General features: G+C 37.3%; 1 protein-coding gene across 1 annotated transcript; it reads right to left on the bottom strand.

The window, feature by feature from the left end:
• Nucleotides 1-229: 229 nt before the first annotated feature.
• LOC104216286 (E3 ubiquitin-protein ligase UPL3-like) lies at nucleotides 230-11958 on the bottom strand. Its single transcript, XM_009766312.2, has 18 exons — nucleotides 10862-11958; nucleotides 10577-10687; nucleotides 10357-10473; nucleotides 10001-10171; nucleotides 9771-9932; nucleotides 8705-8953; nucleotides 8491-8612; nucleotides 6951-8343; nucleotides 5642-5734; nucleotides 2669-4213; nucleotides 2329-2553; nucleotides 2084-2188; nucleotides 1787-1867; nucleotides 1627-1695; nucleotides 1372-1500; nucleotides 1166-1288; nucleotides 850-1020; nucleotides 230-577 (listed from the first exon to the last, which is right to left on the bottom strand). Exons 1-17 carry the CDS (start codon nucleotides 11615-11617, stop codon nucleotides 955-957), a joined length of 5517 nt encoding a protein of 1838 aa, XP_009764614.1. The 5' UTR covers nucleotides 11618-11958; the 3' UTR covers nucleotides 230-577; nucleotides 850-954.
• Nucleotides 11959-24079: the final 12121 nt, after the last annotated feature.

Here is a 24079-nt window from a genome sequence, read left to right on the forward strand (position 1 = left end):
CCTTGTTTGTTCTAACACTTTTTGCTTATTATAGTGAAATGTTGTTATAGAGGGCATATATTACTAACATAATATAAAAAATAATTCCTAAAAAAACTTAACTTTTATTGTGAATGGTTATTATATAGGAATGTTGTTGTAGAGAGGTCTGACTGTATTTGTATCTGATATAGATTCAACAGACTTTTGACAATTAGAGAACTTCTCAGGATACTTCAAAACTACCATATTCAGAGAAGCAAAATGTTTAATCGCTAATAGCCAATTAGTACAACAACAATTGACAAAGGACCGTGTGTTGGTGTGAGCTTCAATGGAATTTATTACAATGCATTACAAATAGCTGAAATGTCGAAGGAAAGTTATAATCTCAAATCTGTGAGAAGTCAAAGGACGGAGGCAACATTGTGACCATACACTTATGTACTTTACGAGCTCAGTGTGTCAAAAATGAAGAAGAATCTTACTACGTATTTACGAAAATTTACAGCAGAAACAACTCCTGCAGAAATCTTGAACAAGCTTCACAGCAGCAGAAAGAACCCCTGAGAAATCTTGAACAAGGCTTCAATCTCAGCTGTTAAATTAAACAGCCAAAACACAGGCAGTAAGAGTTAAATTTTTTGAATAAGAAGCAACAATGCATTCAAGCAACGTAAGTCAGCAAGCACAATTACATGCCTTAGACAATAGACAACAAAGAAATTACTCAGTATACAATTTAACAAGTAACTTAACTGAAAACTGAGCACTGATGAAACTATCATTGAAACATAAAGGTAGAAAAGAAACGAGTCAAGAATGTATCACTAACGATGTCTACCCATCCGATTCTAGATGCTTACAGACCTTGCTATTGTTAGTTTGATGACGATGTTCAACAGCAGCATTACCGAGGACCAGAAGCACCAATTTTCTCAAGTTTTATGCACAAGTCCATTTGTCACTATTGGCTTATGACAAATCAAAAGATCCTTGACCTTCATTAATGGCATAGAGTAACTTCTTGTACATGATTTCCTGTGGAGTGAAATAATGCATAAGAAATTTACTTGGGGTAAAAGACACAGAACTGACTGGGAACAGGAAATATCAAACTGCTGTAAGACGCAGACGCAGGGAGAACATTGGCAGCATATGGCAATAGCAATAAGAGAAACTCTACCTTAGTAGAATAGGGAGGAAGTTTCAAGTAATTAGCACATGTCATCACGCTAGGTAGGTCTTCATCTGCAGATTCTGATGGTGCATTACTGTTGTGTGCTGCATTGCCAGCATTGGATGAATGCTGTTCCAAAGATATGATGGTCAGTCACTGAAATAAAGAGACATGGAAAATAGGCCCACTTAACTTTTAGCTACAACCATTACCTTCCTCACAATTGTCAACTTAGGATTCAGACCAGCAAGACCACCTGGAGGGAGCCGGGGAGCGCCAGTGACAAACTGACAGAATGCTCGTTGCTGCTCCAGTGTGAACTCTCCCATAATCTCTAGTAACTGAGGATAATAATATATTACAACTTATAAACTTGAAACAAATATAAGTGAATGATGAAGAACAGAATCCTAATCATCATTTTTTTCAGGCAGTTTTTTCACCAACAGCAGAAGAACAAAACTTACGTGAATAATGGGAGGACTCTTGGCTGTGTACCCATGGTCGAATTTAATATGATCTACTAACGTCTCGGGCTGCATAACAAAAAAGAACACAACATATTCAATCAAATGAAGGAAATCTAAGCCTTATCATAACCAGAGGATTCATGAGAAGAAACGTTACCTTCCACAACTCTCGACGGCCACATAACAAGTAGTCCAACTCTGTAGCAGAGAATATTTGTAGAGTTGAAATGTCAAAAACCTGAAAATTGTGGAGCCTAAAAGTTATCTATTTTTAGATATAAAATCATCTACAGGTATATCTAATTTGCTAATATATTAAATAAATCACGATCTGCAACAAGGAACTATCAGATTGTCCCACTATGTACTGTTTTAACCCCACAAGATCATCTTAGTCATTTTAAGTTCTCCAGAAAAAATCCTCAAGCTATAAAGGCTTACGACAGCAGCAAACCTGATTGAAGCCAGATCTAAAAGCTTCCGCTTGCTGCCTGATTCCAGACCTGACAGTAGCATCAACTACCAAAGAAACGTATTCCTCCAAGTTACTGAGATCCACCTGCAAATTCCATCCAAGGTATTGAAAGAAATATCAACAGAAACAAGGCATGCAATTGAGGGACTTCTATCAAATACCAAAAGTAAAAAGAGAAGAAACAAAAGAATAAAAGGGATAACATCCAAGATATCACTGCTTACATTCTCATCGCCTGCTTTAAGAACATATTCAGGATAGCCGGGAAGTGTGAAATCTAAACATAGATCCTCAATTGGTGTCCCGTGGAAATGCACGTCATAAAATTTGTCTTGGTTCTGATCTTCCATAGATTCTATATATTGCTTTCGACTAACAAGAGCTTGTAACTCTTGCAAAGTCTTCCCTAATTCAGCGTCAAAAGAAAGAATATCGTACAAATCAAGCTCCTGCAGTGTTTAAGTTAGAAACATTAGTGGAACAGATAAAATACAAAGGTGCGTGCAACAACTGATCACAGAGTACAAGTGTGCAATATGACAAAGAACAGCAGGTAGAGCTTACTTCGCCAAGAACAAGCTTATAGAAGGCAGTTGACAATGGAAGGTCCATAAGCCGTCCATCTTGAAGAGCTTTGGCCATAACACGTCCAAGCAAGCGGAAATGTTCAATTACCTTACAGAATTGACCTCCATTAACAGTATCAGCATGTGGTGGCCAGGGACATGGGAATAATCCAAGAGGTGCTCGGACAAGATCTTTATCACCCCCACTTAATTTATTATCTACACAAACTTCCATCGAATGTCCATTTGACGTTGATGATGAACCAGACCTCCACATTCCAAGTCCGACTTTTTGAAGATCATGACTTAAAAGGGTATAAAACTCCAGTGTAGGACCCAAGCCAGTACCAACTTCACCAAAATATTCAACTTCAAGAACAGCTTTTTGGCTAGAGTACATCTCCATTACTTTAGCAGCAGAATCCAGAATGCGGTTCCTTGAGACACGAACTTTCTGGCGCTGCAATCTACCAACTCTAACTGCTCTCTCATGAGTAGATCCATTACCTTCAGCACCTTGCTGTTGCTGTAGCCTATTTAAAGCGCGTGATAACCCAAAAGCAGTTGAATAGAAGAACTGGCGCCGAGTCTCAAACGGAAAAAGAAATGGACAGGCCTTTGTCAACTGGTAACACCAAGATGGAAGAGACCCACTACAAAGTGCAAGAGCATCCTGGATCTGTCGTGCCAATTTTGGAGTGAGCTTACTATTAACAAATTCCTCATAAGGAATTTTGACGACCGTAGTATTGACCTCATCTAAACTAGAAACTTTTCCTTCAGCGTAATCATCAATCAGTGAAAGGACACGCAAACGGGGGGCAAGCCGATTCAGCGCCTCCAATACACGTAATAGGTATAAAATACTGTAAGTAGGGTTACTTTTCTCCAGATCACAAGGAAGTTCTCCCCGCAATATACTATCTAACAATGATGCTTGAAGCAAGGAGGGATCAGCACTGGAACTTTCCAAAGAACTGGCTTTCGTAGACTTGGAAGAAATTGAGCTCCCAGCCCCATTCATCAACCCCTCAGCTTGGCTGTCTGCCCTTTGGTATGTGATAGTGTAAATATCACTCCAAACCCTACTTCCGTCACTGGATGCAAAATCATAGCCATCATCTCTCTCATCATCATCCTCGTCTAGAACAAGCTGCCGCTGGATAGCCTGGTAGATAGTCAAGTGCCTATTAAGCAGCTTTCCACCAACAGAAAATATTAGTTTTGGTGGATCACCAGAGCCAAATAGAGGGCGCCCGTGCTGATCTCTAGCGTCCCTCACACCTCGACCACCAGCAGATGAAAGTCCCGCCATGGCAGCAGCAGCAAATGACATTGCACCCCGTGAACTGTAGGAACTCCTACTCCTGAACTCAATGGAATTAGATCCCCCAGCGGAGGTTCTGCTCCTAGAACCACCACCAGCATTTGTATGGCTATCACTTGGCGTCTGTGCAAGAGGACTATCCTCCGAGGAATCTACCAATTTAACATCATGCACTTCATCTTGCAAGCAGACAGGAAGCGAATCATCCCTCAGCATCTGGAAATATGGGCAGACAAAGTAAGAGTGTCGCTAAAACCATATGTGCCCAACCATCTGTATCTAACATTCAAAGAGATTTTCAGAGTGACGCATCGAGAAAAGGATAAAGGTATGCACATACGGGAAAGCAAATACAAACCCTTCCTCCCTCCTCTCAACCCCCAAGAAAAAAAGCAGTCTGTAAATAGATACCTACTTTTTTTATAACCAAGATATCCGATATTTCCAGCTTCAGAATTCGGTGGACAATGAAATTGCCCCTACACACTTCCCCACTTAAAAACTATTCTTTCTCTTCCTATAAATGATACTCCCACAAATTTTTCCTGGGTATTTTCTTTTTGGGGTTAAAGTCATATTTCTCTGGGCAGATGTCATTATCTATTGTTTGCATTATTCATCTTCAACCTACTACTTATGCACTCCTAAGAATGTCAAGATAAGGTGAATCCCAAAGCCTGCCCTAGGAGGGCTGACAAAATTACTATCCGAAGTTTGGTTTATTTTTTTAACAGGAATGACCAATCCGTTGATTCAATGCTCTATGTAAGGGTCTTGGGTTGCTATAGGTACAAGTTAAGTGACAAACAATTCCATAACAAGGGGTGGGATTACACACAGGGAACAGGAGGAAATGTCCAATTTACGTCCTCCCCATACCTTCCAAATTCTACCCCCTCCCCTCAACAAAAATCCCCTCAAAGAGAACCCCACTGGCTTCACCTAGCTTATGACTTTCCTACCAACACCAGCTAAATCAGTTTACTTTATATTCTAAAATTTCAGTTACTTATATAGAAGGGAAGGGTTTGATTGTGCCCAAGAAAGTATATCTCATTGCGAATTCCATGCCTTACTCAAGAACTAAAAGTAGGATAAAAGTATGTGCACTCTCAACCACAGTCCTTACTTAATGATCCTTCATCTCACAGCCCCTTGCTGTCATAGAACAGATTTAACCTATATTCTGAGATCCGCAAACCAAAACCCAGACCAACTCTGATTTTTTACTTGAACCCTGATCCACAAGCACATTAATTTCATGTTTGTTTTCTAATAGAATAAATTTAATCAGGCTTTCCTTTCTTTTTCCCACGCAATCAACCCACTTAAAAGTGTCCTATGAGCTTGCTCCCTTTGGCCAACATTTCTTTAATTTATGTACTTCTAACTACATTCCTTGCACTAAAAGAAAGAGTAAATTTCATTATTTGGCACTAATGCATCTTTAAGAATCAGAAAATCAAAGGCTTACAGTTACTGCAGCTTCTAATCTAAAGTTTCCAGGCCAAAGTTATTTCATTTGCCTAACAATGTCAAGAAGACTTCAAACTCTTAAGATCGAGTTAATCCCTTTAGAACAAATTAAGCAAAAAATAATAAAAATAGAAAGAAAAGAAAAAGGAGAGAAATTTAGTAACAAACATCATCATGGTCATCTTCATCTTCGTCGGACATATCGTCTTCAATCACCAAAGCATCATCAAGTTCAACGTGAGAAATATCCAGCTCGTCATCCTTAAAATGAGAACAAGCAGGAAAATGTCAGCAGTCATGATGTTATCAAAACCATTAACCCCGGCTTAGTAGTTGAAAAATGTAAGGAACAACCAGGAAAAAAATCTAGGTTTCCATAAATATCTTTGCTTCATCTGGAAAACTCAAATTTTCAATAAAGCAATAGGGGGTGATTAACAAATCACTTTGATCTCCTTCAAAAAGCTGATTATGTCAAGAATTATCAGCCAGAAGATGAAGATATTACATTACCTTGGAGGAAGTTTGAGATGTGAAACTAAATGTTTGATTATTTTCAATGAAGTTGCTAAGAATTAAGATATCAATCAGATGCATATGATTTGCTTCTTACTTGAGAGATGGGAGTTCAACTTTTGACAAGGGTTTGCAAAATACAGTTTAAACTGTAAACAAAACAATAATATTACAGTTTGATTTAATTTGCAATTAGAAGAGAATAGTTTAGTTTGTAAACCATTCAAAGCTGTCATTCAGTTTGGTTACAAAATCTTTTGAAACAAAACCAAATTGTAAATCGGTGTTTGACTAAAAGTATATTTTTAAAACATACATAAATGCTAGTTCGTGTATAAACCCTTATAAAAAGAAAATTATCCACCCTTTTTCTCAAAGTTATATTTTATGAACATAAGTTTGATGGGACATTAGATTTCCTAAGTTAAGGCTGCTCTAGCCTCTACCAATGTAAAATATAATTTTTTAAAACCCTGTACTCCTAATCGAATTTCGGTGAATTCATAAACTAAAACGAAGCCCGATTTGGTTTCAAGTTTCAGCGTTTAAATGGCTTGGAGAAGTTGTGAACCATACTTGGAAAAATCACAAACCATCAAGAGATAATATCCTTTCTTAGCTTGATCAATGTTATCCAAGACTAGCAGGGGCTACGTGGTTAACAGCCTTCACAAGTTCCCTGTTATCTTCCTTCTTTTAAACAATCATCCTGTTTCACCAACTAATTTCCAAGATGACACGAAGAGAAAAGAACAGAAAACAAGACATCTACAATTAACGGCTCTAAACATTTCTGAGGTTTAACTTGAGACCCGTATAAGGTTACTCCTTCAATCTGAAGTCGTGTAAACTCAAGCAACTACCAAGCCAAAAATCTTCTATATACGTACATACATACATACATACATACATACATACATACATACATACTTGCATACCAAAAAAAAGTGAACAAAATTACCTCTGAAGAAGAGTCCCCATTAACAGGTTTCCCCTCTGTATCCTTATCCAAGGCTGCTTTTCTTCGAGCAGCATTTTTTGTTTGAGGTCCCCTGCAATCTCCTTGAGCAGGCTTCATAACCGCTTTTCCTTTGCCCTTCGAAGAGCTTCCATCTTTTTCCTGCAGTGACCCCTTAGCACTGTCATTTATATTAACTGCTGACCTAGATCGTGTAGAATGGCGACGAGGTGCAGAGGCAGGAGTAGACATAGATGGATATGATGCACCGCCTCCTGCAGGTATGGTCCCAGACCCAGAGTTGCCTGAAGAAGCAGAGGCCTTGTGCCCAGACTCAGGTCGCTTAACTCGGGGCCAGAGGAATCCTTCAATAGCTACTAAACTTGCCAAAGGATCAATTAACAAGACATTTGAGGAGTAGTCGCGGAGGGTTTTCTCTCCTTGAGCTCTGCAAAGGCGCAGCTTAAAAGGCTGAGACAAAGCACTTAAACCTGAAGATAGACGTGCATTTCCTGTCGATGATCTGGAACTATGACTCAGCACAACGGGAAAACGCTCCAAGGAACATAGAGCATTTTGAAGCTTTTGGACCAGAACAGTCATGGGAACCACACTTCCACCATCAACACCAGAAGGAAGAGCAACTGCAATAAAAGACTTGTATCTTTTGATTGCTTGTTCTCGAAGCCTAGGCAAACTAGCATCAGAGATTTTTTCCTTAGAAAGATATCCACACGTAAAATAATTGAGCAAAGAAGCAACAACTCCACTTCCAATAAACTCAAAGGTTGAAACACCGTCCCCTTTGCTGAGCTCTCCCAGCATGGCAGCAATCACTTCAGCCAAGGTTTCTTCCTTACAGATAGAAATATCCCCAAGCTGAGGCCCAAATGTTTTTGACTTTCCTTTAGGTTTAGCTATTTGTTCATCGATACCAGCATTCAACTTCATGCAGAGATTCTTCAATTGTAGAAGATCATCTGTGGCACCAGCTTCAGTAGCCTCTGAATCTGAAGGGAAGTATGTATCCTTGAAAGATTTTGCACATGAACTGACTGCCATCCGAAGGTTAGAGTTGACTGTCGGAATCTCCATAGGATCTGGCGGAGATCCAATACTTGGAACTGGACTTTTAGGATCTTCAACAGAAGTTGCATCTGTATTGGAATTATTGCTACGGCGTCGATTACATTTCTCCTTCTCACCACGTGTTGGCTGGGTAGTAGCAGAACCATGAGACTCAGTCAGTATCAAGGTATCAACAGCATGAACAACACCTTCTCGGACAAACATCTTGCCAAAAACTCCAGGGAGCTTTTGCATTAAAATTTCTGCTATTTGAAGAGCAGGCACCAGTACTTGGGGATCCTTCCAAGCCAAAACCCCAGCCAAGAAACTACAAAGACATCATATTCAAGCATTACTTTCATGGAACTCGCACAGAGAAAAATATCATGCAAAGAGATATTGTCCTGTGGATAAACTAGCTTCCACGTGCTAAATGTTGAAACAAAAGAACAAGCTTTAATCTGTCCCGACATACCTTGATATGTTAGTGACATTCATTAAAGACTGAATCATATCTGCACTACTGAAATACATAAGTTTTCCAATAACTGAGAGGCACTTGTGGCGTGCTGCAGTATTCACACTGGATCCATATGTCTGGTCAGCAAAGGGCAACAGAAAGTCACATCTCTAGTGTCCACTATGGTAAGGTAGTGACATTAATGCACCCGTAGAGTTATAATACTAACCTGGATTAGAACAAGGAGGAGATCCGTTCCAAATTGTTGCAGAAGTTCAGGTTGATCATTCAATAGTTTCTCACGAGCTGATACCTCCGGAGAAGATGCATTCAGATCCTCCTGTTTTCCAGAACCACTAGCAGAAGGTTTCCTTGTAAACGAGCCCCTAATGAACAAATTAGTGCTAACTGGAAGAGAGATGGTTCCTTGAGGCAGCGGAGGAAGAAGCTCGTTTGCCAGATTCACAATCTCAAAAATCTATAATAAGAGGAAATTACACTTGGGGTCAATCCTAAGAGCAACAACCAGAATGCCCAGAAAGTAGCTAACGAAAGAGATCGAATTCAACTAGCAGTTTGAATATGTCAAGCAAATTACATGAATACACCAAACAAAAATACCAAGCTTAATAGGAAAGTTTGCAGGGCTTCCATGGACGTGTACCAACTGAGCAGAAAAAGAAATAGATAAGCTTTGAATGTTAATGAACTAACTAGATCCTCATTATTATTAATTAGAAAAACCCGTTCTGGACTCGGGCGTTTCATTCCAGACAAAGACACACTGTACGAGTACGGCCTTGTTTTTGAAACAAAAGGTTGGCCCGCTAATCCGTGTTACATGGAGTGTGGTACCATCTACCGAACATTCTTATTGTTGCTTTTCTGGATTTTTTTTCCTTTGGTAGGGGGAGGAGAAGCCCCCGGCTATTACACTATTTTTAATGCAGTGTTTGACTGAATTTAAAAACTCTAGCAATTTCTCGTTGTTTTGATAGAACATCTATCCCTTGGGGGAATGACAAAGTAAAGACACAGTAATGGATTCATTTCACAAACTAATGGTACTCAAACCCCAGTTATTGTTCACTTTCACTTTATCCGTATGACAAATACATAGAATATCTAATTGCGTCTCCTCATGCCACAAATATTAAATATTCGATATGCACTACTTGTTCCATATTTTCAATGATTCAATAAAGTTCATATTTTTCTTTCTGATACTCCTGAACAAATCACAGTGACAAACACAGCAAGCAGTGGATTGCGAAAATTAAAGCTATCACACATACCTGCTCTGGAGGTCTGCTCAAGGCAGGTGAAATAGAGACAGTCGCCACGAGGCCAGAACCAGATAAAATGTCCTTGAGGATCCGACTGATACCAAGTATCATCAAGGTTTTAGCCCCTAATGGAGAGCCACTGGCACACGTAGAAAGAAGCCGGATCAAGCCCTGCAAACCAAATCAAGTCATAATACAGACCCGTGTAAATGATCGACACATTCAAGATCTAAACCTACTGTGTAAGTTTCCGTGCTGAGCGAAGCCTGACCACCTCCAGAATTACTGGTTGAGATGAGGGAGGCAGCTTGTGTGACAAGTCCGTGATTGCAGAGTTCATCTAGCTTCTCTGGAGATGATGCAAATGTTTCAGCAATCCGGGTCAAGCAGATAGAAGCATGCTCTAATACCTACAAACATATCCAAGAACCAAGAAAAAGAATGATAAAGAACGAAGGCTTAACAAAAAAAAAATATTTTTTTGGGGGGGTTGGGGGGGGAGGGGAGGAGGGAGGGGAGACTCAAATAAGTTCAGCAAGCCAAGTTATTTGCTGAATCATCCTGTGATTTTGGCATGACGAGATGATGCTCTCACCTTTGCATCATGATACTGAAGGAGATTCGTCAACAGTGGAACAGCTTCCATCACAAAGTCAGCCGCATCCGAAGGCAGCTTCTTGCACATATTAGCAGCGGTTGCTAATGCTACTCTCTATAGGAGGATGAAAATAGAATCTGAATAGTACTCAACCTACTAACGGAACTAAGAATGGCTTATGTCCATAACATCATTTACAATTTATTAGCTTTGCTACCTGAACACCAGTGGAAAAGAAGTCGAGATACGAGAGCACAGCCATGAGTGCACCTGCTCGCAAACAAGCAGTTGGGTCTTCCTGAGATATCTTCTTTAAAGCTTGTAGAGACTGTTAAAGATAAACATTAGCATAATAACTTAAAATTTTGATCATTCCAATATTAAGTAAAGCGATTTAACAATGCTTATTCTATTTGCAGAGATGTTATATAGAGAATTTCTAACCAACCCCAACTAGTTCAGGATCGATGCACAATTGTTGTAAAGAATAAAACTTTATCACCTGTTCAGCTAAGTCCATGTATTCAATAGTGAGCAACCGAGCTACAAAACATGAAACTGCTCCATAATGCACAACAGCAGCACAAGAAGATGGTAAAACATCAACCAAATGAGTTAGCGCCCTAGCTGCAAGAAGCATAATATCAGGATTACTACTTCCACCATGATTATTAAGCAACCCAACAAGCACAGGTACAAAAGAGTCCACTGAAAAAGTGCTCAAAGAGTCTTCTGTTCCAATAGAAAGCATCACACACAACTGTGTCAATGCCTCTATTTGTTTCCCTTCTTCCCCATCAGCTCTTAAACCCGATAATATCTTCTTCAGCCGCCCGTTGGACGACGAAGTGGACCCCACCATTGCTGAACTCGGCAGCAAATCATCCAATCCAGCACCTAATTTTCTCAACAGTCCTTGAAGTGCACTACTTGCTGACGTCAAATTATGATGCAAAATCCCTACATCATTTTCACTTTCATTATCATTATCGTTATCATCTTCATCATCCCTATCCCTAATTTCGTGTTCTTTTTCCTTACCCGAACCCGAACGGCGGGCTCGGGTACCCGACCCGGAGGATTCATTCGTGGAGTCCATACGAAGTGAACGATTTGTGAAACGGGAACGAGCTGAGGGGGCGCGTGAGGTGAAGCGAGCACGCTTAGTGGCACGTGTGGTGGGACCAGAGGAAGTAGAAGAAGAAGAAGGCGCTGATGACGTGGCTTCCTCCGTCAGTTTCCGGCTCCGAGTTTCCATACAAGGTCGCCGACAATCGGCGATCAGACACAGTATACCGGAATTATCGCCATCTTTTCAGAAACCCTAATTCACAAATTTGGGTGAGGTAAAAAAGGGATTTTGATTGATCTTAGCTCAATCCAAGTCGCAATTTTTGGAAAATTCAAGTGATTTTAATGTATTGCAATGAATTATCATGGAGCTCTTCGAGGAATCTATGTGTGTGTAGTGTGTAAAATATGATTTTTATTACTGACCTTTTTCTAAACACATTTGAGCTAATTATTATAATTACAATTAATTCAAAGAGGATGTTAAAGTGGGTAAGAGAAGAATTTAGTGCCCGTCTGGACATAAAATTTGATGGAAGATTTTTCCAAAAAAATTTGAGTTCATAAAATTTCTAATTTTCAATTGAATATGTATTTTAAAAATTTATAAAAATTTAAAAAAATGCAAAAAGTTATTTTTCAAAATTTTCGCTCAGATCACTCACAAAACTTAAAAAACAATCCAAACTAAAATTTATGTTCAAACACAATTCTGAATTTCAAATGTCATTTTCACTTTTCTTTTCATCATTTTTTCAAATTTTACAATTCTTATGTCCAAACGCCTACTTAATGGATTGCTGGGCATGCTTGAAGCCTGCCCTTGCCTAAGCAATAGGCTCTTTACAATCTCCCTATTCCCCTGAACCCCTTATATGTACTTATTTGTAGCTGTTTACCGACCTCGATCGAATGACGACGGGCTACTATTTCGATAAATTCGAAATAACACCCTTTAAGGCCAAGGGCCTTCGCCAAATAGTGTTTGGTTTGCAAAGTATTTTTCTTTTCAAAGTTTTTGAAATATCTAAAATCAATTTCTTTATTTTGATTTTAAGTTAGTATCTTCAAACAAAATAAACATCAGGAGAGACTGTTTATTTAAACGTAAAAATATTAATCTGTTAAATTAGAATAATACGAAAAGGCATGTTAATTTGGAAGAAAAGATGTCATATTACACAGTAAATAATAAGTTTAAAGTTTTATTAACCAGATATTTCTTTTCCGATCAATCGAATATTAACTTTAATAATTATGATTATATTTCTTTCTTGAAAATTTAGATTTGTATCTTAATTAAATTTATATTATTTTTAAAGATTTACTGTTGATTAAAATGCATCAAGTTGAGAGTTCCATTTTTCTTGTTTATTTTCCTTTAATTGTACATTTAAGAAATATATAAGTAAATCTAAGTCACACAAGTCAAATTCGACTTGTACAATTAAAGACAATTCCAAGCAAGTCAAATTTGACTTTCTAATTACGAATGACAATATATTTTATCGAATTCGAATGGCCGATTTTTTATTTATTTAATCTAGCTTTAATTTATAAATAAAATAATTTTGCATGATATTGTAAAAAGTATTGTCAAGGAGTGGGATAAATACAATCAAATATCACCAAATAAATTGACTGATAAAGTAATAAACTAATAACAAAAAAATAAAAAATACGAGTATAAAATGAGCGTGAGAAAGGACAATTTTACACTTTCTTTCTGGAACATTAATCACTCTCCGTTGCTTCTGACTTCTGAGTAAACCATTCAATTTCGCAACCAAAATTTTCCGATCCCGATCGGTCGTCACCGTCGATCCACCGACAATGGCGAAGCCAATCGTCGACGTTGAGTAATTGAAAGAAGTCGCGAAAGCTCGTCGAGATCTCCGCGCTCTTATCTCCAGCAAAAACTGTGCTCCTATCATGCTTCGATATGCGTATACATACACTCTCTCCGTCCTTCATTTTGCTGAATAAAACTACTTCGTTCGTCCAAATAACATGAGGAATTCAGTTTATTCGACTTACCTAATTTCATGTTTAAATTCGTGAATAATTTAAAATAAGTACATGTGGATGAACTACTTAGTATTAAATACGTACTTGTGTTTCTGTGTAGATGGCACGATGCAGGAACATATGATTGTAAGTCGAAGACAGGAGGACCTAATGGTTCAGTCCGAAATGAGGAAGAGTTCACTCATAGTGCTAACTGCTAACAATGGCTTGAAAATGCTCTTCAATTTTGCGGTATTTTTCCTGCTTCACGCTCCAAATAAAACTGACTGACTGACTTAGTTTTCTTTTTTAATTAAACTTTATAAGAAGGTAAAATTTGAGATGCACAAAGGACAACACTATTCTATCAGTCTGGTGTTGTTGCATGACACTTGGGAGCTTGTTCCTCTTCCTTCAGGTAAGTCTTGGTTATAGTTGGGTATATGCGGTCAGAGTCAGCCCGAATGGCCAGGTTGATCGGCCTAAGGCTCGTCTTATTGCAAAAGGATACACTCAGATTTTTGGGCTTGATTATAGTGATACTTTCTCTCCCGTGGCTAAAGTAGCATATGCTTGTCTCTTTTTGTCCATGGCTGCTATATGTCATTGGCCTCTTTATCAGTTAGACATTAAGAATGCTTTTCTCCACGGTGATCTTGAGAAAGAAGTTTATATGGAGCAACCACCTGGTTTTGTTGCTCAGGGGGAGTCTAGTGGTCTTGTATGTCGATTGCGCAGATCACTATATGGTTTGAAACAGTCTCCTCGAGCTTGGTTTGGTAAGTTTAGCACAGTTATTCGGGAGTTTGGCATGACTCATAGTGAAGCTGATCATTTTGTGTTTCATTGGCATTATGCTCCTAATCTGTGTATTTATCTGGTGGTTTATGTTGATGATATTATTATTACTGGCAATGATCAGGTAATCCGAAGCAACATCTCTTTCAGCACTTTCAGACTAAGGATCTGAGCAGATTGAAGTATTTTCTAGGTATTGAGGTTGCTCAGTCTAGCTCAGGTATTGTTATTTCACTACAAAAGTATGCCTTAGACATTCTTAAGGAGACTGGAATGATGGGCTGCAGACCTGTTGACATATGGATCTGAATGCTAAGCTTCTGCCTGGACGGGGGTGCCTCTTAGAGATCCTACGAGATATAGGAGGTTGGTTGGCAAATTGAATTACCTCACAGTGACTAGACGAGACATTTCTTTTCCGGTGAGTGTTGTAAGTCAGTTTATGAATTCTCCCTGTGATAGTCACTGGGATGCAATTGTTCGCATTCTTCGGTATATAAAGTTAGCCCTAGGCAAAGGGTTACTATTCGAGGATTGAGGCCACGAGCAGACTATTGGGTACACAGATGTTGATTGGGCAGGATCACCTTCTGATAGACGTTCTACGTCCGGATACTGTGTTCTAGTAGGAGGTAATTTGGTCTCTTGGAAGAGCAAGAAATAGAATGTAGTTGCTCGATCTAGCGCCGAAACCGAATATCTGGCCATGGCTATGGCAACGTGTGATCTAGTTTGGGTCAAGCAGTTGCTCAAGGAGTTGAAGTTCGGAGAAATCAACAAGAAGGAACTGGTGTGTGATAATCAAGCTGTTCTGCATATTGCGTCAAATCCGGTGTTCCATGAGAGGACTAAACACATTGAGATCGACTGTAACTTTGTCAGAGAAAAGATACTCTCAGGAGATTGTTACAAAGTTTGTAAAGTTGAATCATCAGCTAGCAGATATTTTCACTAACTGGTTCTCGTATTAGTTACATCTATAACAAGCTCAGTACATATGATTTATATGCACCGGCTTGAGGGGGAGTGTTAAGTAGTTAGTCATGTATAGTGTCCCATATCGAGAAGTAGATACCTATGATTATGTAAACTGTATATAAATAGGGTTGTACAACACTTTAATTAATAATAAGATTGTATTCTCACAAAAGGAAATCTTATTGGAGAAGGAGATTGGTTATCCGGCCAGATGCCATCAAGGGTGATTAGATCCTTTTTCCACTTTTATTTTTTTCCTTGAGATATGTTACTGACTTATGTGAAAATGTCTGTTCTCACTCTTGCTCTTTTGTCCACTTTAATTATTTTTTTCACCGGTAACTCACCAGAATCTTTAGGACCTTCTGCATCATTAAGTTTGTGAATGTTCGAAGAGTAGATGCTGGTGGTGCAAGAATTGCTTGTTTTTCAATGTTGTCAAAGCGTGCTTAACGCACGCTTAAGCCCTGAAGCGACAAAACATGTTGAGCGCTTCGCGTCGCTTTGTGGGCGCTTCAGTGTCGCATAAAGGCTCTAAGGCGTAGTTTTTCTTGCCAACGAGTGTAATCCTGAAAAAGCGATACTAAACAATTGATATTTCACTTTATCATATTATTTTTCAATTTCATTGTACATATATCTGTTATTCATGCTTATATTTATTGGTCTTGGACTAAATATACATATTTTTACTTTTTCTCCCGTTGCGCTTTTTTTCATTAAAGCCCACACTTTATTTGCATTTAAAGCACCAACGGACCTTAGAGCTTTTCTGCGCTTTTCGCCTTTCATAACACTAATCTAATTCCCTTTCAAATTTCAGACTTACTGTCTCCTTCGCCAATTTCATTATTATTTTTTCTTGGCGTTTTTCACTGGAAATCACATAAGAAAAAGAGAAAAGATTTCCTAGTCTTTACTGCACTAATTCATGATTTTCTGCGTTGGTTGATTAGCGGGTGCTATTGCCATATAACATCAGGCATTTCTCCCTGGCCCTCCTGTCAGGGTAACTGGCCGAGGAGTTTCCATTAGTGATGAGCAAAATCCTTTTCTGACTGGGGTTGGATGCTCCTTATATCTCGGATATAACTGCTAGCGTCTACTGAACATGAATACATACATGAAAATAGATACGATCAAATCTATGGGCCATGAACAAAAATAGGATATACTCCATGTATTTTGTTAGTCTTTTGTTTGATCGGTTGTATATTTTGTTTGTCGTAACTATGAAAAGACATTAATCCTATTATACCAAAGATACATAGAAGATAGTCCATTAGTGCTTGCGACATCACAAAGAAAATTCAAGTCATTTAACATCAAAGCAAAGATTTCGAAAGCATCTAGAAAATACGCCTACACGTGGTGTTGTTCGCAAAATTTTCTGCCTACCTTTGTCTTGGTCAAGCTGCGGTTTGCTGTCACTTAAATTGCAGCTTTTCGGTTTCTAAATTACATTGCTCTTCTAATTGTTGATTTTGATAAGTAATTAATCTGTTCTCTTCTTATGTAATGCCTGTGTTTTCACAAGATTCAGGTTCTCAGATCTTTCAATTGTTTGTAAAATAACATAACTTAAATTGAGATTCTCTGTTGCATTTGTAATTGATGATAGGTGTACCACGTCTAAAGGAGGTATTTTATCGGATGGGTTCGTCTGACAAGATATAGTGGCGCTATCAAGGGGTCATACACTGGTTAGTTTTTTTATGCTTTCTCCCTCTTGGTGCAGTATGTGCTTACAATTAACATATTTCTCTTGATGTATGTCAAAGAACACACCTAAGTATATATAATCAGTTCACTGGATAATTGTCTGCAGGAAAGCGCTCATCCAGAGAGATCAGGGTTTGATGGTCCAGGGACAAAGGAGCCTCTGAAATTTGACAATTCATACTTTTGTGTAAGATTTATGGCCTTGTGAGCTCGTTTTTTGATCTTATGGCGTTTTATTTCAAACGGGAAGCAAAAGCAGCAGCCCCCTCCCCCTCCCCCCTTTTCTTATTCATATTGTCTGTTATTAATGTCTTTCGGAAACAGCCTCGCTACTCCTGTGGAGTAGGGGTAAGGTCTGCATGCACACTACCCTCCCCAAACCCCACTAGTGGGATTTTACTGTGTCGTTGTTGTATTGTTTGTTATTAACGAGTAGAAATGATCTTTTCAACCAGGGAGCTGCTAAAGGGAGAAAATGGGGACCTGCCGGAACTTCTCACTGACAAAGCTTTACTGGATGATCCTGTGTTCAGACATCATGTTGAGCTGTATGCTAAGGTGAGAAAGTCATTTCGACTGGATGATCAAAGTTTGCGGTTTTAATTGAGCGAACTTGTACCAAATATGAATTTACTATTACTTCAAGAAGTGGCTATTTCGCGCAGCAGGTCGTAGAAATTGGCCAATTGACGACTGGTTTTCTTATCTGAATTTTAGTTTATTAGACATGACAGTAGCTTGGTTTTTTTGAATAGGACATGTTTGAAGAGAAAAAATCATATTAACCACATTATTGGACTTTTCTTTTATTCTTTCAAAATTGTGCAACTAAGAGCTACTACAAAATAGAGCATTGTGGGGTGTGTTCTTCCCTCCGCATGAACTTGTATAAGCAGAAATATATAATGAGTTATAACAAAATCTTGTATAAGCAGAAATATATAATATATAATGCATACCTTACGGTGATTAAGATATGGCAGCAACTAAATGAACTCCCCCTATTGCTTACTTCGTGAAGACTAGAGTGCCATAATTTAGACTGGTTGACTTCATGCCCCTCATTTATTGGTAGAATCCCTCACTATTTTTTATTGTAGAATTTTTTACTAATCCAGCTGAAAATGTCCAAAAAGATAAAGAATAGATTATTAACAAAATAAATGTTTGACCGATGAACAAAATTAGAGTGAAATTTTTTGAAGGATGTGATGGTTTTATCACATAGCTGGTTACTGTTATTGGCTTGGCATGAATGAAACAATGAGTAGCTAAGTGGACAAGAATCAACATTTCAATTTCAAAAGAATTAACACAGCAGCACAGTTAACCGAAATTTCGCTTTAGCCGAAAACCGAAATACAAAAATCGTAAACCGCACCGAAAAACTGAAATACAAAAATCGTAAACCGCACCGAAAAACCGAAAATTAATAATTTTAAAACTGTGCACCGACCGAAAACCGAAATTCACGGTTCGGCCGGTTTTTTCGGTTCGGTCGGTATTATGCCCACCCCTATTTCATACTTGTTCTGCTAGTCTGAAGCAAACATGAGAAACTGACTGATGTTTGGTATTCAGGCATTTGTCGAAGGTCCAACTTATTGGTTGTACATAAATTTCCTTAAAAGCCTCTTTTACATGCTGCTTGCTAGTTTTACCAGTGCTTTATTCTAGCTTTTAAAATAAAGGGAGAGTTGCAGCATCACATTCTTTCCTGTTTGACGAGCCATTTCCTTGCATTGCTTTATTGACAGTTACGAAATGAAACTTAATAAGTGATTAGCGTCCAATTTGGTGAATTTACAGGATGAAGAAGCTTTCTTTAGAGATTATGCCATATTACAGAAGAAACTCTCTGAGCTAGGATTTATCCCATGTTCATCTGGTTCTAAGGTGACAGTGACGGACAGCACTATATTGGTGCAAAGTGCTGTAGGCGTTGTTGTTGCTGCTGCAGTGGTGATACTGAGTCACTTGTACAAGGGCAGCCCTGTGCACAAGACATCCCCTTCACGTAGGATTCAGGGAAGGGTCGCACTCCAAGGGAGGTGACGTAGACAACCTACCTTAATACAAGCATTAGTGACCGCTTTTACGGTTCGAACCTGTGACATGCCGAAAAAGAATGAAGTGAATTCAGCACTACAAATTGCTTTGTTACTCTGTACTAACTACATGAGTTAGTGTACCTCATTTTTGGTTTTCACTATCCTTCTGAAATAACAGCCTGCAGAGCCATCTAATTGAATTAAATAGAAAGATATAGTTTCATAATGGTTTGCTCGACTTGTTTGTTTTGAAGATGACCTTTTTAATCTCAACCTCACATGCAGATTGCATAATAATAGGCTAATTGGAGTTTTATGTGCCATTTATTTTGTTTGTGCATCCCATGTGCGAATTATTGAGTAGCACAAGTTGCTTATTTTACATAACATTGTCGGGGATTGTCGTAGTATTAGTTTTTCCTAAAATAGAGAGACTGAACTTTGCAATTTGTTTGTTTTTCTTGCTCTTTTTTGGTTGGGTCGTACTGCATCTGGCCCTTGTCATTACCCTCTTCTACTCTTCCTTTATCCCCTTTGCCAGGTAAAAGGTGTACTTAGTATCACCTGTGCGTATCCAAATAGGGATGTCAAGTGAACCCGTTTTTTTATTTGAGAAATTAATCGAAATAGTCGTCCACCCAAAAAACCGACAAATGTATATAGCGTATAGTTATAGCTTGTTTGGCCAAGCTTTTCCAATCCTAGAAGCACGTTTTTGAAAGAGAAAAAAAGTGTTTTTTTTTAAAATAAAAAAAGTTAAAGTGTTTGGCCAAGCTTTTGGAAGAAAAGTGCTTTTGAAGAGAAGCAGAAGCAGTTTTGGAGAAGCAGAAAAAAGTAGTTTCTCTCCAAAAGTACCTTTTTTGAAAAGAATTTTTGAGAAAAATACACTGAGAAGCAGTTTTTAAAAGTTTGGTCAAACACTAATTGTTGTTCCGAAGTACTTTTCAAATTAATTAGTCAAATACAAACTGCTTATCACCAAAAGTACTTTTGAGAAATGCACTTTTCAAAATAAGCTGATTTTTGCAGCTCGCCAAACAAATTATTTGTGTATTATTTTTGATTGAGCGCTCAAATGTGTAATTTTCCCTTTTATTTTCAATTAAAAATTGCACGGGGCGCCCTAGTTGGTCGTCCCTATTTAACCTATACCTTTTTTTTTTTTTAAAGTTTTAACTTGTACCCACTTTTTAAACAACTTCAGCCCCTTTTCTCATCCTCCTTCGTTTTCTTCTTCTTCTTCTTCTTCTTCTTCTTCTTCTTCTTCTTCTTCTTCTTCTTCTTCTTCTTCTTCTTCTGTTGCTGCTGTTGGTGCTGTTATGAAACTTCAGTTCATGGGATGATTGCCATAAGTATGTTTATCAGATTATTTAAAAATAAATTATAAATAATTACGTAAGTTAGTAGACAATAATTTGTGAATATTTCCGCGTAATTCTGTTCTTTTCACGTTTATTTTTTCCAAATTTTATGATTTAGATACTGTTGGCAATCAGATTATTTTATAGTAGTAATACACTATGAAAGAATAAGGTGATTATTTATCTAGTATGTTAGAAAGCTTTTTCAAAAACTTCAGCTTATATAGTGCGAAGTTTTTACAGCATCTTCTGCTGAAGTTTTTGAAAAAGCTTTATGACAAAACTAATGAACCCAGGACAAAAAAACTTCAGCTTATATAGTGTTGAAATTTTTACAAATGAACTAAATAGCTTCAGCATCTTCGGCTGAAGTTTATGAAAAAGTTTATCCAGGACAAAAAAATTTCAGCTTATTTAGTGCTGAAGTTTTTACAAATGAACTAAATAACTTCAGCATCTTCTGCTGAAGTTTTTGAAAAAGCTTATCCAGGACAAAAAAAATTCAGTTTATTTAGTGCTGAAGTATTTACAAATGAACTAAATAACTTCAGCATCTTCTGCTGAAGTTTTTAAAAAGCTTTATGACAAAACTAATGAATCCAGGACAAAAAAACTTCAGCTTATTTAGTGCTGAAGTTTTTACAAATGAACTAAATAACTTCAGCATCTTCTGCTGAAGTTTTTAAAAAAGCTTTATGACGAAACTAATGAATCCAGGACAAAAAAAACTTCAGCTTATTTAGTGCTGAAGTTTTTACAAATGAACTAAATAACTTCAGCATCTTCTGCTGAAGTTTTTAAAAAAGCTTTATGACAAAACTAATGAATCCAGGACAAAAAAAAACTTCAGCTTATTTAGTGCTGAAGTTTTTACAAATGAGCTAAATAATTTCAGTATCTTATGCTGAAATTTTTGGAAAAGCTTTTCCAGGACAAAAAAACTCCAGCGTATTGCCTTTGCTACTTCAGGCCCGTCTACTAGAATGCTGAAGTTTTGCGTGATTGCATTTGCTACTTCAGCCCCGTATGTTGAAGTTACGCGAAAAAGTGGGTAAGCTTGCAATTTTTTGTTACAAAGCGGACACAAATTAAAACGTGACCCAAAAAGCAGGTATATATACAAATACCTCTATTTTCAATGAAGAGCTTCAAAGGGTTGATTGAGCTCTCAGGGCGCTTGGTACGCTCTTCTGGATCTCATACATTTTCTTGCTTTAAGTTGCCGTAAGCGACATGGTTAAAAACAAATCTCATTTAGGTAACATACCAAAAGTAGAAAAAATATTAAAAAGGAAAAAGAAGAAAGAGACCCCATTTAATTATATGAGGTGGGAGGTTGTCTACGGTAAAACAAAAATTGACAAGTAATGAAATTCCAGGAAGCAACTATTGAAACTTTATCTAGGGGAGATATGGGTAACAATCCATTGGTGTTGCTACAATCTTTTAATATCACTTAGGTGTATGGGTTAAGTTCAACCAAAATGCTCTTTCCCTCTTCATTTCCGTTCTTAGATTCACGGGTCCACTTTCACTCCAAAAAGTAAATTTCAACCCAAAAAAATAAAAAAAGGAAGTTCCATTTATGAAGAGATAACCAGTGGCAAACCCATAATTTAGATGCGGTTGGTTTTGATTTTACAGTATGTTTTGAATTGTTTATCTAATTCTAGAATTTTTTTATTTCATAGGGAGACTGGAGAGGGGGGAAAGGAAAGGAGAATAGTGGGAATCAAACTCACATTTAGTGTATGGTCAACTTTTAGCAGCACGGGTCGTTTGGTTGGAATATGATTTATACCGGTATAAGTTATGTCGGTATAATTTATATTTGGATAAATTATGCTGGGATTAATTATGCTGGAATTGTTATTTATTCATTGTTTGGTTATGTTGTATTAAGAATGACAATTGCATAATTTTAAGAACAGGTATAAGTTATACCGGTGTTAATTACCCCACCTTCTATAAGGTATAAGTTATCCAAATGTTAAAATTAATACCGAAATAACGTATACCTGGTTTACTAACCAAACAGAATATTAATGTGGTATTAAATTTTTATACCACCCTTATACCTTATTATATCTCATACCAAACGATCCCTTACACTGTAAGTCCTGATGGTAACTTATTGGTAAAATACATAGGTTACCCTTGAACGATGGACCAAATTTCTATTACACACTTTTTGAGCACCAAAATTATCTTACACACTCAACCTTTCCAAAATGTATCTGACCTGCTTTGCTATGTGGATTTTGCGTGCTTAACATAAAAAGATGAGCGCGTAAAATTGTAAATATTTTGTCTGAATTCATATTTTAATGCCACGTGTCATATTAATAATATTTTTCTTATTTTTCATTTTTATCAAATGAAAAAAGCTGTCAAGCTTCTCTTTTGTCTCAAGTCCTTCCCAAACTACTTGGACCCCCCCCCCCCCTTCTCTCTCCGGTCTTCCCTTCCCACCATCTCTTCTACAGTAAAATCAACCAAAACTCTGATAAATTTTTAAAGAAGGTGTTGCATAGTTTCTTTAAATTGCTCCTCTAAACTTCTCTCTTGCATCTTTTTTTATCATTAAAATCCACCAAAATATCCAATCTTTACCTTAAAAAAATTATATTTCATGAGAATGAAATTCTAAAATTTCCAACTCAGCTTCCTTTGTATAAGGGAAGATTTGAGATTTTTATTCATAATGGAGTTGTTTAATAAATAAAAATAAAAACTGATTTTGATTTGCTCTATTTATTTGTGTATGAGATCTGAATATGAAGGGAAATGGAGAACGTATGAGTTACAATTTTAGTTTTTATCTCTTCCATTTTCAATCTTGGGTTTGTTATGGATGAATCATTGCAAAATTAAATTTGTGTGAAGATTAAGAAGTGGTGGTTATGGCTTTTTTCCGGTGGGTTTGCAACGTCGGAGGGCAAACGAAGATGTAGGTGTTGGAGGATTTTTTAAAATTAGGGGTATAAGAGTAATTTTAAATGTTTTCTCCTAAAAAAATAATAATAACACATGTCATGATCTTATTGGTGCATGACATTACACATATTTTTATAAATTGGTCAAGGAAAAAGAGGTTTGTATTAGACACACTTTGAAAAGATTGAGGGTGTAAGATTCAAAAAGTGTGTAAGAGAGATTTGATCCATAGTTCAAGAGTAACTTATGTATTTTGCCTAACTTTCTATACTTGTTTTTTCGCACATATATTAGGGTTCAATTTCATAGCATCCAATTTTGCCAAACTCGATGACCCTTAGGGGTTGTTTGGTTTGAAGATAAATTATGTTGAGATTAGTTATGCTGAAATTAGTTATACTAAGATTAGCTATTATAATAGTATTTTTTATTGACTGTTGGGTATGTCGTATTAATGGGATTGTCAATTTTATTATTTTATCCCGAGATAATTTATTCGGGGGTATTATTCCATCCTCTGGCAGATAACTTATCTCAAAATTACTAATCAAACAAGGGATAAGGCGATACTAAATTTTTATTACATGATTATATTTGCTTATCCATCATACCAAATGATCCCTTTTAGTTCTAGTTCCATCCCAAAAGTTCTCCGGTCTTAGTTTTTCTTCACTTTTAGCCCGCCCCAGACTATTTACATTCGATAGCCGAAAAAGTATATAAAATTTATATAATTTTTGTACATAATATACATAAGGTGTGTGTATATATATATATATTTCGGTTATTATTTTG

The sequence above is a fragment of the Nicotiana sylvestris genome, chromosome 12 (assembly GCF_000393655.2).
Source record: "Nicotiana sylvestris chromosome 12, ASM39365v2, whole genome shotgun sequence".
Taxonomy (NCBI): domain Eukaryota; kingdom Viridiplantae; phylum Streptophyta; class Magnoliopsida; order Solanales; family Solanaceae; genus Nicotiana; species Nicotiana sylvestris.

What these genes read in the sequence shown, in the direction of transcription:
- LOC104216286 (XM_009766312.2), bottom strand. Translation starts at nt 11,617, where the DNA reads ATGGAAACTCGGAGCCGGAAACTGACGGAGGAAGCCACGTCATCAGCG. An exon ending in TCTTTTCCACTGGTGTTCAG is followed by an intron (nt 10,474 to 10,576) that starts GTAGCAAAGCTA and finishes ATCCTCCTATAG; the next exon opens with AGAGTAGCATTAGCAACCGC. An exon ending in TGAGCAGACCTCCAGAGCAG is followed by an intron (nt 8,954 to 9,770) that starts GTATGTGTGATA and finishes CTCTTATTATAG; the next exon opens with ATTTTTGAGATTGTGAATCT.